The 19,065-nt window shown below is 38.3% G+C and overlaps 1 protein-coding gene across 7 annotated transcripts in view; it reads right to left on the bottom strand.

Annotated features, from left to right (window-relative positions):
* The window catches only part of GRK3 (G protein-coupled receptor kinase 3), a 116,849-nt gene that overhangs the window by 52,467 nt on the left and 45,317 nt on the right, over window positions 1–19,065 (bottom strand). For 6 of the 7 annotated variants that reach the window (XR_005054469.2, XM_036993139.2, XM_036993140.2 and 3 more), the window contains 3 exons: window positions 14,746–14,819; window positions 4,780–4,881; window positions 3,727–3,801 (listed from right to left, as the gene is read on the bottom strand). Coding sequence is in view for 6 of the 7 variants with exons in the window: in XM_036993139.2 (XP_036849034.2) it covers window positions 3,727–3,801; window positions 4,780–4,881; window positions 14,746–14,819 (251 nt within the window). In the remaining variant the exon portion in view is untranslated. The remainder of the gene's footprint in view (window positions 1–3,726; window positions 3,802–4,779; window positions 4,882–14,745; window positions 14,820–19,065) is intronic. The other variant, XM_073223428.1, reaches the window with a different exon arrangement.

Below are 19,065 nucleotides of genomic sequence, written 5' to 3'. Positions count from 1 at the left end.
AAGATCATATATAACACACCACATTGCCACTTTTCAACAGAAAGAACCACAAAATAAACCAGGTAGGCAGTGCAAAGCCAGTACCCAAAATCCAACAGTGGGATCATGAGCAAGCTACCTCACCTCTCTGATTTTCAGTTCCCTTATTCTGTAAATGGGGAAGAGTCATCTTTATTTCACAAGGCTATTATGAGAATTAAGAGATTGAGAATGTTAAGAGCCAAACATATGATCTGGCACATTTCAGGCCCCCAAAGGTAAGCTGGGATCCCTCCTTGCCACCAAGTGGGCTGATGTGGTTACTTATTTCTAAGGTCAATTTTGCAAATAAAAAGAGTCAGAAGTATTTTGCATTTACTTTCAGGGCATTTTTGCGTCATTACCTTCTTCTTGGTAAGAAATTTCAACTCAGACTTTCACACTTCCTGATTCCAAAATATAAAGCTGCAAGAAATCAAAATAGTATGGTACTAACATAAAGACAGATATTACAGACCAAAGACCAGAACAGACAGTCCAGAAATAAATCCACACGTTTGTGGTTAGCTAATCTTTGACAAGCATGCTGAGAACATACAGTGGTGAAAGGACAGTCTCTTCGATAAATGGTGTTCAGGAAACTGGACACCCATGTGCAGAATTAAATTGGGACTCTTATCTCATTCAATGTACAAAAATCAATTCAAGATGAATTCAAGACTTAAACATAAAACTGAAACCATGCAACACTAGAAGAAAATGGGGGGAAAAGCTTCTTGACACTGGCCTGGGCAATGATTTTTTGGTTATGATGCCAAAGTTCAAGGAATCAAAGCAAAAATAGACAAGTGGGATTGCACCAAACTAAAAAACTTCTGCACAACAAAGAAACAGTCAACAGAGTGAAAAGGCCACTACAGAAAGGGAGAAAATATTTGCAATCCATATACCTGATATGGGGTTAATATCCAAAATATATAAGGAATTCAACTCAATAGCAAAACAACAAATTACCTGATTTAAAAGTGGGCTGAAGACCTGAATGCACATTTAAAAATACATATATATCTAAACGGTCAACAAGAACATGAAAAGGTGCTCAACATCACTAATCATCGGGAAAATGCAAATCAAACAATAGAGGTCATCCCACACCTCTCTGTCATCAAAAGCATAAGACATACCAAGTCTTGGTAAGGATGCGGGTAAAAGGAAAACCTTGCACACCACCGGTGGGAATGTAAATTGGTGCAGTCACTGTGAAAAACTGTGCGGAAGTTCCTCAAAACCTTAAAAATAGAACTCCCCTATGACCCAGCAATCCCACTCCTGAGTGTGTAACCACAGGAAGTAAAATCAGGATCTCAAAGAGGTATCTGTCCTTCCATGTTCACTGCGGCATTATTCACAACAACCAAGACGTGTAAACAGCCTAGGGTCCATCAATGGATGAATGGACAAAGAAGATGTAGGATGGAGATATGTATACATATCTATACACACACACACACATATTACAATACATATAATATACACAATAGTATATTATTCAGCCTTTAAAAAGAAGGAAGTCTGCCATTTGTGACATGGGTGAACCTGGATGGCATTATGCTAAGCGAAATAACAAGATGCAGAGAGACGAATCCTGTATGATCTCACTTACATGTGGAATCTAACAAAGTCAAACTCGTAAAAGCAGAGAATAGAATAGAATGGTGGATTCTCAAGGCTGGAGGGCAGGGGACATGGGGAGATGTCGTTCAAAGGGTACCAAGTTTCACTTATCTAGGATGAATAAATTCTATAGATTTAATGCTCAACACGGTAACAATAGTTAATAATACTGTTTTGTATACTTGAAATTTGCTAAAAGAGTTGATCTTAAGTGTTCTCACCACACACAAAAAAAATGTAACTGAGATGGCTATGTTAATTAGCTTGATTATGGTAACCATTTTACAATGTGTACATACATCAAAATACCACACTGTACATGTTAAATCATACACAATTTTTATTTGTCAATTACGCCTCAATAAAGCTGGGTTGAAGAAAGGAATTTTAACTCAAAGAATTTCAACCGACTTTATGGTTACAGTCCCTCTATAAACTGAAGATTCAAACATGTAACTTCTATTCGTACTTTAATCACTGTTTCAATGGTACCTGTTACACTGAATCGTACTAATCCTTACTTCAATCAACTGAATAACAACTATTTCCTTCACCTTTGAAAAAAGACTACCACCCGTTCTATACCAGCTTTACGAGAACAGTATTTTCCTTTTTTTAAATGAACAAATCAGTGAAGTGTTTTAACAAGGTATTATACAGAAGACGTGGTTTCTAAATAAATCATACTTGAAGGCATGAAAAGAATCTTGGTTGTCTTTGTATCTCACCACAGTGTTTTTTTAAATGTTATTTATACTACAAGAAGAGCCAAAATCAGTGTTATGAGGTATAATTTAACAATGTTAAATGAAATTGACTATAAAACTGCACATAAGCCATGCTGAAGTCACTGAGATTCTGATGCTAGATATCATGGAGATAACAAGCAGATATTCACACTGTACTTTCTGAATGCAGAAGATGTGATAACAGCTGACATGTACCCTTGTCACTGAATCCTCAAGACCCCATTTTGAGGGGGATTCCACGGTCATCTCCACTTGATGAGAAAGCTGACATTAGGAGAGTTGCAGTCGATTGCCCTGGGCTTCCCAGCTACTGCCCTGGGACTTAAACCCAGGTCGGTGAATTTCAGCATCCAGGCTTATGACCAGCTAGACTACACAGACAGGTGTTGCATTTTAAGAAAAGTCCATCTAATTATTTTGGCAGAAGGGTAACACCCAATTTGTTACTGAATCCAAAGGTTCTAAGAGCCAAAATCAATATTCTTCATTGTAGAATAATCTGATTTATTTTGCATAAATAAATACTATCATGAGATACAAAGCAAAAATCAACTACCTCTCTATAAATGAGGAATAATCCAAGAGGATAAATTCTTTTCACTTACGAAAATCATTACATTACTTAATAGCACTCTTTCATATTTCTTATAATGCATAGAAATATAAAAGTACATTATCCATTTGAAATTGACTATGGCCTTGAAAGCTGCTACTTTACAGAAAACACGCAGGATGGAAAAGGCTTTGGGTAGGAGAAAAAACCATTACATCTAAAGAGCAGCAAATATATAGGCTCATTAATTGTGGATTTAATTTTCTAAGGCCTGTCATTTAAATCTAGGTACTACATTGTGTTCAAGACAGGAGGAATCAAGGTAAAATCCAAGTCCTCAGTCATGACTCCAAGGTTGTTCGAACATTCCCTCTCGATTCTTGGAAATGAATCTGTATCGCCTGGGGGATAATCACCACGAGTATCAACACCTCCAACCAACACAAGTAAGTCCTGTAAAACTCATCACAGATACCGGGAATGTCAAATGGGAAAAGGCTTCTTCTCTAATGTCTTGCCTTGATTGATTTCTAGAATACAATATATTATCAGAAAGCTTTAGTGATCTTTCTCAGGAAAGCCTCTAAAAGGATGTTGGTATAAGAACGCATTTCAATAAGAAGCAATATTAAGTTTCAGTTGTTCCAGATAAACCTCCAGGTAAGAATACAGTCTTGTGTATCAATTCCTCTACTACATTCACACGTATGAAAGGGACGTCACTAAGTCCAACTGTTAATCACGTAAGAATCTGAAATAATTTTGTCTTACCTGAAAAAGAGTTGCTGTCACTTGTTTCTTGGAAAGGTGTCTTTGTACATGATCTACAGCTTGCTTTGAGAATGACTTGTAAAAAATCAAAAACAGTGTTTTTTTCCACAAACATACAATGTAACAAACTTCTGTATGGCATACAATATCACAATGTATAATTTAACTCAATTACGAAACAGTAATCTACAGTAATTATATTAACATGCATTCTCTTAAAACAGCTTGAATATTTACGGACCATCCAAATAGACACTTGCTCTTCTGAGCTTCCAGAGTTCTTAGATACATGTTAGGAAAGATGATGTGTACAGAGGCATCTGATTGACATACCTAATCCCACATGAGTTTAAGATACTGTGATCAAAAAGTATAAAGAATCTCATCGCCTTATTAAAGTATACATCCTGCAGTTAGCTGACAATGAGGTCCTAAAAATGTAAAATTTCTCCTGTTTAAGAGAAAAATGAATGCATGAAAATACACATGAAAATTACATGCCAGGATTACAAAGCTAAGCCAGGGTGTAAAAGGCTCTAGGTTCAGGAATGTCTTCCTGTAACCACAGCAGAGGGCACCTGAGAATGGAGCTCACACCAGCAGGAGTTACAAACTCTCTTCTCCTCCTCCAAAACTTCAACTTTTGTCTTCTTTAATAATGCACAAAAAGAAAAGCTTAAATAGCACATCATACTGCCTAATTGTTAAGCTTCATTATTTTTAATTCAGCTAGATTTTATTTCCTCTGGAAAATCTAGAATTGAGATGAGCTTTTTCTTCCATTGATCTGAATTAGCTATCAAATTGACTTTCATAATTCAATTTTCACTACGATTTTTGAATCTGCTTTTGGAAATAGACGAGGGCGCACGAAGCCACAGTTCTGCATCAGTATTACCAGGAAACAAACGACAAAACAGAAGAGATGGGTTCCAACCTGGATGATTATTTTTAATTTTTAAACTTCTTCCTCCTATTTTACTTTCATTCTGCAAACACTGGAAGCTGCCCCATGTCCACACTTTAGTTAACAGAACAAAAAGAAATACTTACATGTGAACAAGACAGCAGCTCCTTCATGATGTAGGTATCATAGATTTGCCGACTCCTACAAAGGCGATCTTCCTCATTCTCAAGTTTCTCATAGTCTTTTATCTAGATATTTTAAAGTTTTTGTTGTTAGGTATGTCTTCCTGGAAACGTACTTTATTAAAACAGATAACTAGCCTGGGCAAAAACCACTTGCACGTAAGATCAAGCAAATTACCAAAGGAAACAACTATTTCTAACATCGTAATAATGAGGTTGGAATAATTTAAATTCAGCTTGAAACATACAAATGGATTTTCTTCTCATGATGAACCTCATCACTTCAATTTAGAAACACAGTATTAGGAAACAGATACTGCCATGGTTACAATTATTTTACAATACACCAGCCATGAACCAGTCATCCTTGCCAATTCTCCTCTCCAAAGCACAAGTAAGTTAAATTTGGCTGTAATTTAGTTCTAAGAATTCTCATGGTGATTGTTCTCATTCAACTATAGTGTGACAAAACTAACAGCAGAAAAAAAAAAAAAATCAGGATTCCTGCAAAGAGGTCTTTTTGAATAAGCTAAGTAGTTTGGAAAGGCATGACCGACCCACAGATAAAAACATTGGTTTTTCAGGTTGGAACTCCACCTACACTATAAAGGTATTAACAGAAAGGTTACTTTGAATACTGTATTTTGCTAACTTAGGGAAGATAACCTGACTGGTATTAAGATAAACCAAATAATAAAATGTGCTTTGGAAATATTTGCCTCATGCGAAAATGGCCCCATTCACTCTAACCTCGAAACAGAAGCTCCTGAATCAGAAAACTGTTATCATTTATTTGCAGAACTTTTAATCCAAAAGACAAGAAGATAATGAAAACTGGGTTTGACAGTTTTGAAATAAAACAAAAAAAACCCAGAAGAATTTCTGATAAACAAAGGACATGGCAGGGAGAGGGAAATGTGAAATACTGGGCTCATCTTAACTGTCCTGGAATATCTTCAGCGTTACACAGGTCAGTGACTGTCCAGGCTCAGGATGGAGTCTTCATGGAACAGACAATAAAATCTGATATACAGGCAAGCAGATTAGGGTAAATTGATACCCACCCAAGAGGAAAAGATTTTTAATGAAGAAGCAATGTTGGCATAACCCAAGAACCCGGGTTTAACCACCCTAAGTTAATTCAGCAGAACATGTCTAAAGGGTTCCAACACCATGCCAGGTGTAAACACGGCGTCCGCAAGGCAGCAGAAGCCACACTCCAGAATCCAAAGTAGAGTCAGAAAATAAAGAATTCTGGCTTGATTTCTTTCGTTGTTCTGTTTTAGGTAGGTTCAAAAGTCAATGCCAGAAGGCTAGGATAAAAGAGGCAGGCTGTTAGTGAACCAAAGGCAACTGTTTCTGCCTAAATATATGAACAAACTCAAGGAATAATAAACCTTCATGGAATTCTTAACCTTGAAAACAAGCGTGATGAAATGTTCCAGAAGGACCTATAAAGCAAGTTGACACCTGGTTAAACAACTGCTAATTCTATGGAAGTTTCCCATGAACTGGAAGAATCTGACTACACAGAAAATACTACTTTCTTGGGCAAATATACCCTGAGCCACAGTACTGGCTTCACTGAGAGCCTTGTGCCTCACAGACTCCAACTTGAACAACGCAAAAGGTAACTCTAAGTGGGCAAAGTAAGAGCCTAGAGTATCGGTGGCTGTGATTCAAACTTCACTCTTTCTTATCAATGACACCACTAATTACAGAACATGCCTTTAGCCCTACCTGCTAACTATCCATTAGCTCAGACAGGAAGTCCTTACTGCAGCGTACACACCGGAAATGCCACCTCGAAGGCTGGCAGTCAGGCTGTCCGGGTTACCCAAGCAGGCAGAGGCCTGAGTTCAAGGTGCAGAGCCTCCCGTGCAGCAGAAGAGAAGCATTACCATCAATGATAAACACTCACTGATCACACAGCCCCTTTCTGCTCTGGTGGTTACAAAGCTCACAGCTGGGCGTAGCTAAATACCTGGAACCCCAAGAGCAAGCCCTTTGGGTCCACCGTGTCATGGTCTCCCCCTTCTGGCCTCCTGTCTGCTCCACTACCATTCCAGTGAGATGGGCTAGTAGAGTCGTTAATGGCCTCTGCGTCGCCCAATGAAGGGTCTCTTCTGACTTCAGTTTCACTGACTTTTCAGCAGCATTCAACTCAGTTGTCTACTCCTGCCTTCTCTGAAGCTTTCTTTCTGGACTTCTGTGATCTGCATTCTCCAGGGCTTTGACACTCTTTGCTTCTCCTCCCTCAGACTCCCTTGGTAGTTCTTCCTCCTCTGCTAGACTTTAAAACATGGACGTGCCTCAGAGAACGGTGCTGAGGTGTCCCTTTCCCACCTGCTGTGTTCTTCTTGGGTAAAGCTATTGAGGGCATCAGCTTCAAATGCCAATTACATTCCAATGACCAAGTGGATCTCAACTTCTTCCTCTGAGCTCCAGACTCTAAATATCTCCCTATTTGACATTTCCACAACTTCTCTACCCCACCAAAACATGTGCTTCTCCTAGTTTTCTTTGTTGCAAAAATGGATACAACTATCCTCCTAGGTGCTTAAGCCAAGGGAATAATCATCAATTCTGTTCTTTTGCTCACATCCCTGCCCCCACCACCTCTACATCCAATTCATCGATCATGTTGGCTTCACATCCAAAATGCATCACAGACTCAGGCCCTGCTTCAGGTAATCGCCCACTAACTGCTGGCAGAACAATCCTCCCGAGAAAATAACTGCAAATTCTAGACATATATGAAACCCAACCACATCAGAACACTGGAGAGTGACCAAATATACACAGATAATAGGGAAGGGGCATCAGACAGAAACTGGAAAGTAAGAGAGGATATTCCTGAAAATAAGAGCCAGAGAAGGAAAACTCTGAAATTCTGGGTATACTCTGTCAAAATCTCTACTTGGACCCCATAATGACAGGGGAACGTGGCCGACCCAAAGCAATCCAGCCAAGGCTGAAAGAACTCAACAAGATTCAGCTGCTACCCACTGTGCAGGAAGATGAAGCCTGAAGTTCGAGCCAGCCAGGTTACCTGCTGAAACATCAGTGCCCTTTGGGGAAGCATCTGGAGTTTGGAATATCAACAACGTATCAGTCACGATGTATAAGATACAACCTAGAATCACACTGCATATCAAGAAACAGAAAATGTGGCCACCGACACACAAGAGAACAGACAATAAATGAAGACCAACCCAAGATGACTCGTATGCTGGAATTACCAGACAAGGGTTTCATGCAGCTATTATAATTATCCTCAAATAACAAAATAAGCATGCAATAAATCAAAAGACAGGAAACAGCAGAAGAAAAATATTAACTATGAAAAGAAGCAAATGGAAATTTTAGAATAAAGGAACACACCTGATACAAAAAATATTCAATAAATGGACATAATAGCAGATTAGAAAGCCAAAAAAATTAAACAGGGCATCAGTGATATTTAGGATAATGTCCAAAAATCACACATACATATAACTGGAGTCCCAGAAGGGAGGTAAAGAAATATTTAAGTAGAAAAAAGTTATAAGAAATAATGGCTCAAATTCTACCAGATTTGGTGAAATATATAAACTTACCGATTCAAAAAACTTAGCAAACCCCACAAAAGATAAACACGGTATCTAAAATTACTCCATTAAAATGCAGAGTTTCCAGAAATTGAGGGGAAGGGTATAAGCACAACATTTTTATATATGTCTAAAGGAAATGCATAGCAAGTGCATTTCCTTTAGACATATGTAACAGTGGACAGGAAAATATATATCACAAAAACAGTAAGCATAAGGAGATTGAAGTGGCTATATTAATACCCAGTGAAGTACTTTTTGAGACAAAGAATATTACCAGCAATAAAGACATTTCATATGAAAAGACATATCATAAATGCATGTGTATCTAATGACAGAGCTTCAAAATACACACAAAAAAATAACAGTTAAAAGAAGAAAATGACAATTCTGTATGTAATCAGAGTTGGAGATTTTATCACCCTTTTCTCAACAATGAACAGAACAACTAAACATAGACTGAGTAAAGATCTGTTTTAAATTTTCCATGGGCTTTAGAATAAAATCTACGTTTGTTACTCTGGCCCCCAAACCCTGTGTCTCTCCAACCTTACCTGAGCTCACACTACCCCACCCTTCCCACCCACGACAGCCACAGTGTTCGTTTAGCTCCTCAAACATGCCAAATTCTTTCCCACTACATTAGGGACTATGTCTTAACCATGAACTTCAGCCTACAATGCTCTCCCTCATCACCCTGCTCTCAACGTCTAGACTAGCCTTCTTGTCATTCAAGTATCCAGTTTAAATGCCACCTCTTCAGAGTCGGTCTTTGGCCTATCAACTTAAAGTACCCCCAAAACATAATACATTATGTTGAGTTTGGAGTCTGTTTTCAGTCACTTATTCCTTCCTGATATAGTTCTTGTTTATTTATTATTTCTTTATTGTCTGTTCTCTAAGCCAGAATAGAAACTCAAAGAGTGAGGACTTTCTCCAGCTTGTTCACCCAAACAATGCCCGGCCGAGCATTGGTGGTTAAATGAGTGAAGACAAACCTATATAGTTAACTCTACCTCTGATCTGATATTTACTTTCTGTTTTCCACGATTTGTTTTTACATCTAAGTATAATACACATGCTTTTCTAAGCTGCCTCCAAATCTAACTGGAACAAGGAAGTGTATAAACCAACACATGGAGCAGTACTACATGTCAGGCACTGTTGGGGGTGTCACATTCATTCATGACAATCTTAAGAGACAGGCACCACTGTCGCCCTAATTTGATTCTTAGCTGAGAAAACACAGGTAGAGAGGCTAGGTTGCTTGCCCAAGTTTACACAGCTAGTAATTAGCACAGTGCAAATTCAAAGCCAGGCAGTCTGAGTTTAGAGCTGGAACGCTCCCATATACCTGAACAGTATATCATAGACATTATTGTTGAGAGAGCAATTGTCCATCCACTACCTGATCTGAGCCTCCCAATTATCCTGTGAAACAGCGGGAGACAGATTACTAGACTCATTTCAAACCTGAGGTAATTGAAGCTCAAATTTGAAGAGTCCATATTGTGAGCTCCTCAAGGACAGGGACAGTGTACTGTTTGCATTTCTAAGCTCCGGGTCTGAAACGAGGTAGATGCTTCAGAGCTTGCTCAATGACTTGCTCAATGACTGGCCCATACCCCACAGCAAGTGAGAGGGGCAACTGCCCCCAGATCTCACGCAGACCTTCTGTCTGTGAGTCAAATAATGGTCAAGACGAAAATACTGATCACCACACACAAGCAGCATGGATACATTAGTACATGAGCATTATAGCCACAAATAGTGCGAGAATGAAAGGAGTAAGCCATCACAGAAAAGTGGGCGGGCTGTACAGACAGACTTGTTAGAGGATGTAGACAATGAGAGAGACCTTAAGGGAAGCTAGGCGTTCCACAAGCTGAGAAGGGGAAGCATCACTCTACGCTGGGGAAAGGACACAGGTGAAGGAACAGAAGGAAAGGGTTCAGTGGGTTCAGGGAATGTTGGTCAGCAAAGCTCTACGTAAGAAAGAGGGAAAGGCAGATAATAACTAACACAGACGTGTGTACAAAGATAAGCTACTAGGACTTTAACACACAGGAAATGGGTAACCACTAGAAGTTTAGGAACACAGGAAAGTGGAAATATGATGTACAAAATACGTGTTCCAAGATATCTGCTGAAAGAGTTTGCTAGGGACTGGGATCGTGAAACAGCAACCAGAAATAACCAGACTGAAGGAACCAAGGAGTCAGAGAACAATTACTGAGAGTTTTAAAGTGTAAAGGCTGTGCCCTTTACAGAACTGCATTTGAAGCCCCAAAGCTGGACGGTATCTTCAATTCAAGAATTCAGAGCAAGCTGCTGACGAGCTTTGGAGCATGATCCTCCAGGAGGAGAGTCTGAGAAGCCAGACACACTGTGCGCCAAAGAAGAAGAGGGGTGGCAGGGGAGCGAGCCCGCAAAGAGAAACGCCAGTGCTTAAAGTCCAAGTGGGCACACATCAGCAGGAGTCACCATCGGACCGGACCGGCAAGAAGCGCTTAAGAAACAGCCCCAAGTAGACCGTGCATCTGTTTCAAACTAGCAAATGTTATCGGTTAAAGACAATTTCTCTGTACTTGACAAGGCAACTAAGTACATGCTTAATTGGAGAGGTGGAGCTTTTGAGAACGCAAGAAATTTTTTTGACAGATCAAGCGGTGATACTCTCATCCAGATAAAATGCCTGTTTGTGATGCAGATTGAAATATTGAACTGCACACTGAGTAAAATCCTTTTAGATTTAGCTTACTGGTTTTTTTTACATTGACACGAAATGTACATCATAATTTGACCATTCTTCTAGAAATACATTACTATAATCTTAAAAGTATAGAAAAATATCAAGTTTTCATGTATATCAATAAACTAGAGAGAAAGAAAGGTATCTTCAAACCTGTACAAAGATTACTGGTATACTAATAACACTATTATTTTATTTGGACCATTTAAAATGCTTTTAGGATAAAGATATATCATGATAATAGTAATAGCATATGTCATTGCTTAAAATATTTTAATTAAAAATATTTCCTATTAGCATGTATAACGTTGGGGGGGCACAGGGAGGGCTGTGCAACACAGAGAAGACAAGTAGTGAGTCTACAGCATCTTACTACGCTGATGGACAGTGACTGTAATGGGGTTTGCGGGGTGGGGGGGACTTGGTGATGGGGGGAGTCTAGTCACCATAATGTTCTTCATGTAATTGTAGATTAATGATAATAAAATGAATTGAAAAAAAATATTTCCTAATTTCTGTTTTAATTTCTTCTTTGACCCATACATTATTTAGAAGTGTACTCATTTCCAGGCAGTTAAGGATTTCTTAGGAAACTCTGTTATTCAATTTGAGTCCCGTTCCACTATCACCGGGGAACACTCTGAACAATTTTGATCCTGTTTTATGTGAACCTTCTTTAGGGTCCAGCTTATTGATCTATCTTGATACATGTTCTACGTACACTTTACACTTTGAAGAACGCAAATTCTATTGTTGCTGGGTGCAGTATGCTCTATGGGTCAAATTAGATCAAGTTTATTCATCATTGTATTAAGATCTTCTATAACCTTACTAATTTTTGTGAGTTTCTATAAGCTCTTGAAGTGTGTTAATGTCTCCCACTAGGAGTGTAGAGTTGCCTTGTTTTAGATCTGTCAATTTCTGCTTTACATATTCTGAAGTTACCATTATTTGTACCATACATTTTTAAGACTGGGATACCCCTTTATCATTCTGAAATAATCTCTCTACCTGAAAGCAGTGTTAGTGTACTTTGTCTGGTATTAGTGTTGCTATTCCAGCATTGCTTTCATTAGTCTTTGTATTGTATATTCTCTCCCATTCTTCAGTTTAAAGTATGTCCCTTGTAGGCACTATATAATAGGGGTTTGGCTATTTATCCAGGCAAAATTTAAGACTTTAACTTAGACTGTTTAGTCCATTTACATTAAATGTAATAACTTGTAAGTAGATGGATTTATAGCTGCCATATTATTCTTTGTTTTCAATTTGACCCATCTACTTTATGTCCCCTTTTTATTCTTTCGGATTAATCCAACATTGTTTTATTCCATTTTCCCTCTTTTAACTTATTAGAGAGAAATCCATTTTATTCTTTTAAAAGTTACCTTAGAGATTACAGCATGCATCCTTTCCTGATTACAAACCAATGTGAATTATTACTTTTACTATCTACTCCCCTATAATCCTAGGATCTTAAGATACTTTAACTCCTTTAAACCCTGTCCTGCCTTTTCTACTACTGTCATACATTTTAGTTTTACATATTTTTAAAACCAAAAACATTGTTTTATGTCATCAACATTCATTTATATTTTAGATTCATGTTTATCTTTTATGATGTGTTTTCCTTCCTTCATTTTCATCTGGAATCATTTTCCTCCTGCCTAAAGTACCTCCCTTTAATAGTTATAGTAATGCAGGTACACTACTGACAAAGTCCCTTAGTTTTTGTCTGAAAATATCTTTATTTCACCTTCATTCTGAAGGAAACTTTTTCTGGGAATAGAATTCTAGGTTGGCGGTGTTTTTCTCTCATTACATTAAAGATAGCCATTTCATGGTCCTGTGTGTGTGTGTGTGTGGTCATTTCTTTTATGATGTCACAGGTCAGTCATATTGCTCCTTTAAAAGTAATGTGTCTTTTTCCACCCTCTGGTTGCTTTTAAGATTTTCTCTTTGTCGAGGTTTCCACACTCTTAAATTGATGTGCAAAGATAGGTTTCCTCTGTAGTCATTCTGCTGAAGATTTTCTAAGTTCTTGGAATCTGTAAGCTGTTGTCTTTCATTATTTTAGCAATTTTGTATTTATCATTTTGTAAATATCTCAGTATTACCTCTTCAAATATTGCTTGTGCCCCATTCTCTCAATTCTCATGAGACTCCAATTCTACATGTGTTAGATGTTTTAACCATGTCCCACATGACTTTAATGTTCTTAACTATTTCTTTTTTGTATTATTTTTCCTCTGTGTTTCAGTTTGAGATTATCTCTGACCTGCCTCCCTGCTTCTTAACTCTGCCATATATTTTAACCAATCTACTAGTGGTTCTAGTCATTGGGTTCTAATTTCTAATACTATAATTTGTTCAGAATACCCATTTGGTTTTTCCTAATAAATTCAAATGCAAAGCCGAAATTTGCTATTCTTCCACCGATTTTGTCCATCTTTTCCTCTATTGTCTTGAACATATTATTTACTTTTTAGTAACATAGTTATTTTTAAGTACTTGGCAGGTAGCTCCAACAGCTGATTCACCTGTGGGTCTGCTTCTAATTGTCTTGTTTATGAGTCATATGTTCTTGTCTCTTAGATATCTTAATAATTTTTTATTGTACACAGAATACTGTACAGCCCCTATATATTATTTTCTACCTTCAAAAAAAGACAGAGAGAGCTCCCCTTGTACTCTGCTATGTAGGAGGGGACTCGTTACCCAGTAAGGGGTTGAACTGGGTTGGAGCTGGGTTGCCTTTTTTGTAGAACTCAAGTCTGCCTTTAGTTTCCCCTGTTCCTAAGGCATGGCTCTCCATGGAGTTCAGTGAGAGATCTTTGTCTCCTTAGCACTAGATTGAGTTCCACCCCCGAGAAGTTTTTAGAATAGCTCTTTGGCCTCCTGTTCCACTCAGCTTCAGAAGTTGGCATATGTCTTGAGGAAGATTAATCACATATTTGGGCTCCTTAAGTTTCACTTGTATTTTTACTCGAGCCCCTGAAACTTTGGCTTTTCTGTCTCCCAGAAGCAGCCTTCTGCCAAAGGCTAAACCTTGACTCCCACCTGCCTGATACACCCAGAATCAATAGCTGCTCAGGTAATTAGTAAATATGGAAGTTCAGTGTCAGTAGACCACTCCCCTAGGGTTTTCATCTGTTGCCACACCATTTCTGAGACGCCCCTCTCCCACCAAGTCTACAGTTTGTCGCTCCAGCAATGTGCAACCAGAAAACTTCTCTAGATTCTCTTTCACCCAGCAGCCGCCCTCTGCCTGAGCTTATGTCTCCAGAATTAGGAAGCTTCCACAGAAAATAAAATGGCTGATAATCCTCAGTGCACCTCTGAATGATTCTCCCTTCTCTCGAATTTTGGTCCAACTATTCCTCATAGCTTCCAGAGAATTCCAGAGACTTCAAAAATATGTGTATAGATGATGCCAGCATCTCTAATAAACTACATATTACATCTTGTATGACTAATTCCAATGAATTTATAAATATTTGTAAGATATTTAGTAGTCTTCATATTTTCCAAAGTACATTTTAAATATGCTTTTGAAATAAAAGCATCAGTAAAACAGTTACTTCTTACCTCTTCATAAAACTTCACCTGAGGTACAGCTTCATTAATTTCATTCAAACAAAAATCTTTAAATAGCAAGAAACCTAAAGGAAAAGAATAAAAAATTTCAGGGCGGGCAACAAATTGAAATTTTACCCCACAGGGTATTTTCAGAGTAAAGTGTTAATACCTCAACCTTTTCCTCCCCTACCTTATAAAATACGTAAAGATTTCACAAGGTTAATTACACCCTAGAAGGAACTACTCCAGGTCAGGTAAGAGAACCACCGAAACTGCCCCTTGCTTTGAGCTTCCTTCCCCATCGGTAATGTAAAGCTCCCTCCCACTTCTTACAAATGTATGAGAAGCAGTGCTAGTGGTCACCACCACTCAGAGCCACTGGTCACTGTAGTGAGCAGAATAACCAAAGAAAGAAGAGGTACAAGTAGTGTGGAAGTGTTGGTAACGGTCATCATGGAGCTATTAAATACGATGCCCACGGGAACAAGACTGAAATCCCTAAAAAGACAGAAGACCTTTCACAACCTTTCTAGCTTCTTCTCTCATCACTCACTACCTCAACATGCCTACCAAATACTACATGCCAGAGCCAATAACCTATTCCCAAATCATTCTTTGGTTCTTTATAGCCCCATACCTCACCTTTAAACAATGACTGCCTTATGCCTGGAACACCAGCTCCACTGCCCGGTGGGTACCTGATGCACAGCAGGAGGCCATTCACTCTTTGAATGAATGTGTTTACAGAAGCCTTCCGACATGCCTCTGCCAAAGTCCTTAGCACACCCCCAATTAATTATCTCAATAATTAATGTCTCCCACCCCCACTTGCAAACTTAGTGCCTCACTTAATGCCTAACGCAGTCAAACCTAATGAATGTGTGAAGCTAAGACAAGCTGACGCCAGAAAGAGGGAACATTTTTAAAAAGTCAAAACAAATAAAGGATTGCTAGAAGGAACAGAAGTTACAAGAGGAAACTGAAGAAGGCCACACACAAAGTCTCAAACATGGGAGAAGGTAGACCAGCAATCCCCAGGTAGGACTGAGACAAAGGAAACAGCTTTGATGAGATTTTAATTAAAGTTAGCATAAGAATCATGCAACTGGAACTTGTCAGTTACTGCTCCATAAATTCCCCTCCAAAGTTCCAGGAAGTTGACTTTTGACAAGGCTAAGTGTTCACCCCCGGAACTAAAAGGAAAGTATTAGGATTACTTAGTTAAATAGGCAAGGCCAGACTAACTAAGGTGTGTGCAGGCTGGTGGCAGGAACATGGCTATGCTCATCTTATCAAGGCCAACAAAGAAGTGGGAAAGCCAGATAATACATCACACAATTAAAATAAGTCCACTTGCAAAAACATCGAAGAACAATCAATACCAAGGAAAAAATAAATGAGATATGCAAGACCATTAGACTATAAACTATAAAATTTTACTGAGAAAATTAAAGAGACCTAAATAAACAAGATATACTCAGTATGAATTAGAAGACTCCGTATTGTTTAGATGGTAATTCTTCCCAAATTAACTTTTAGATTCAATGCATTTCCAGTCATAATCTCTGCAGGCATTTTTTTTTATTAAAGTATTATTGATATACACTCTTATGAAGGTTTCACATGAAAAAACAATGTGGTTACTACATTCAGCCATATTATCAAGTCCCCCCCATACCCCATTGCAGTCACTGTCCATCAATGCAGCAAGATGCCACAGATCCACTATTTGCCTTCTCTGTGCTACACTGTCTTCACTGTGACCCCCCCCCACACCATGTGTACTAAACATAATACCCCTCAATCCCTTTCTCCTGCCCTCCCCCACCCTGTCCCCTTTGGTAACCACTAGTCCCTTCTTGGAGTCTGTGAGTCTGCTTTTTTTTTTCCTTCGGTTTTGCTTCTTTGTTATACCCCACAAATGAGGGAAATAATTTGGTACTTGTCTTTCTCCGTCTGGCTTATTTCAATGAGTGTAATATCCTCCAGCTTCAACCATGTTGTTACAAATGGTAGGATTTGTTTGTTTCTTATGACTGAATAGTATTCCACTGTGTATATGTACCACCGCTTCTTTATCTTGACTATTGTAAATAGTGCTGCACTAAACATAGGGATGCATATGTCTTTTTGAATCTGAGAACTCGTACTCTTTGGGTAAATTCCTAGGAGTGGAATTCCCGGATCAAATGTATTTCTATTTTTAGTTTTTTGAGGAACCTACATATTGCTTTCCACAATGGTTGAACTAGCTTACATTCCCACCAGCAGCGTAGGAGGGTTCCCCTTTCTCCGCATCCTCACCAGCATTTGTTGTTCTTAGTCTTTTCCATGTTGTCCATCCTAACTAGTATGAGGTGATAACTCATTGTGGTTTTAATTTGCATTTTCCTAATAATAAGTGATGTGGAGTATCTTTTCATGTGTCTCTTGGCCATCTGAATTTCTTCTTTGGAGAATTGTCTTTCATACCCTCCACCCATTTTTTAATCAGGTTATTTGCTTTTTGGGTATTGAGGCGTGTGAGTTTTTTATATATTTTGATGTTAACTCCTTGTCAGATACGTCATTAACAAATATATTCTCCCATACTGTCGGATGCCTTTTTGTTCTGCTGATGGTGTCCTTTGCTGTACAGAAGCTTTTTAGTTTGATGTAGCCCCATGTTCATTTTTGCTTTTGTTTTCCTTGCTCAAGGAGATGCGTTCAGGAAGAAGTTGCTCATGTTTATATTCAGGAGATTTTTGCCTATGTTGTCTTCTAAGAGTCTATGGTTTCATGACTTACATTCAGGTCTTTGATCCATTTCGAGTTTACTTCTGTGTATAAAACTAGACAATAATCCAGTTTGATTCTCTTACATGTAGCTGTCCAGTTTTGCCAACACCAGTTGTTGAAGGGGTTGTCATTTCCCCATTGTATGGCTCCTTTATCATATATTAATTGACCACATATGGTTGGGTTTATATCTGGACTCTCCATTCCATTCCATTGGTCTCTTGTTCTGTTCTTGTGCCAGTACCAAATTGTCTTGATTACTGTGGCTTTGTAGTAGAACTTGAACTTGGGGAGCATAATCCCCCCAGCTTTATTCTTCCTTCTCAGGATTGCTTTGGCTATTCAGTGGTACCCATTACTCTCAAATTTTTTTCAATGTTCTAGTTGTCCGTTGCCCTAGTTTCACCTAGTGGGAGCCTCTTCAAGCTGTTTCTGTGTCCCGTTGATGTAACCTGATCATCCTTTGAGCACTTTCAGTTACTTTCTGGGATTATTAAGAAGTTTACAGCTTAACTTGTTATTTACTGCTCCTGCCCTGGAATCAGTCAGCCTGTTCTACAAGGACCCTTAGTTCCTTTTAGCAGAGGTTGGCGATGAGAAGGCAATCCGTGGGGTTGGAAGTGTCCACTGCTTTGGTGTGTCACTGCTTCTAGGTCTTCTTGGCTAACAGAGTGAGGAGTGTATGCCAGTGTGTATACATCTGTCTGTCTTTTAAAAATAACAACTTCAAATGGATATCCCCATTCCAGTCCAGTAGAACAATGTACAGTCTGTTCTTTTCCCATGTTTTAACTCTGTTTAAGCCAAGAACATACCAAAGTAGTTCAGAACTGCTAACTCGTACTATTGTGAAAAGCAAATCTACTAGTTAGAGTTCATACTTGTTTATCATTGTTTTTAAAAGTAAATTTATATATAGTACTGTATACAATCTAATTTTTATAAATGCATAAACCCACAAAACCTCCATCTTTATTGAAATACAGAACATTTTCATCCTTAGAAATTTCCCTCATACCCCTACCCAATTTCATGCCCCCTTTTCTGATTTTAAACTACAGGTCAGTTTTGCCTGATCTAGAACTAATACAGTTATACAGTATATATTTTTATACAGATGAGTTTCTGTCATCTTTGGATGAGCAAAATATTGGACATTTACTTAGACTGATTTACGTATTAGTAATTTGGTTTTTTTTTCTTGATGAACTATATTCCATTGGTGAAATACCATGATTTGTTTCTCCTCCTGTTGATAGACTTGGCATTATTTCAAATAAGTCAGGAATATAGCTGCTATGAAGATTCATGTCTTTTTGGAGACATGCATTCCCACTGGATGAATACCTAATAGAATTGCTGAGTTGTATGTTAAGCGTGTGCTTGACTTTATAAGAAACTTACAAACTATTTTCCTAAGTGAATATACATTCTCCAACATGCTGAAAATCTGTATTAGGGTTCTCCAGAGAAATGGAACCAATAGGACATGTATGTATGTATATGTGTGTGTGTGTGTGTATGTGTATATATATATATGTGTGTGCGTGT

This window comes from Manis javanica, chromosome 15 (assembly GCF_040802235.1).
Source record: "Manis javanica isolate MJ-LG chromosome 15, MJ_LKY, whole genome shotgun sequence".
NCBI lineage: Eukaryota > Metazoa > Chordata > Mammalia > Pholidota > Manidae > Manis > Manis javanica.
This window is presented reverse-complemented; position numbering and strand designations above follow the sequence as displayed.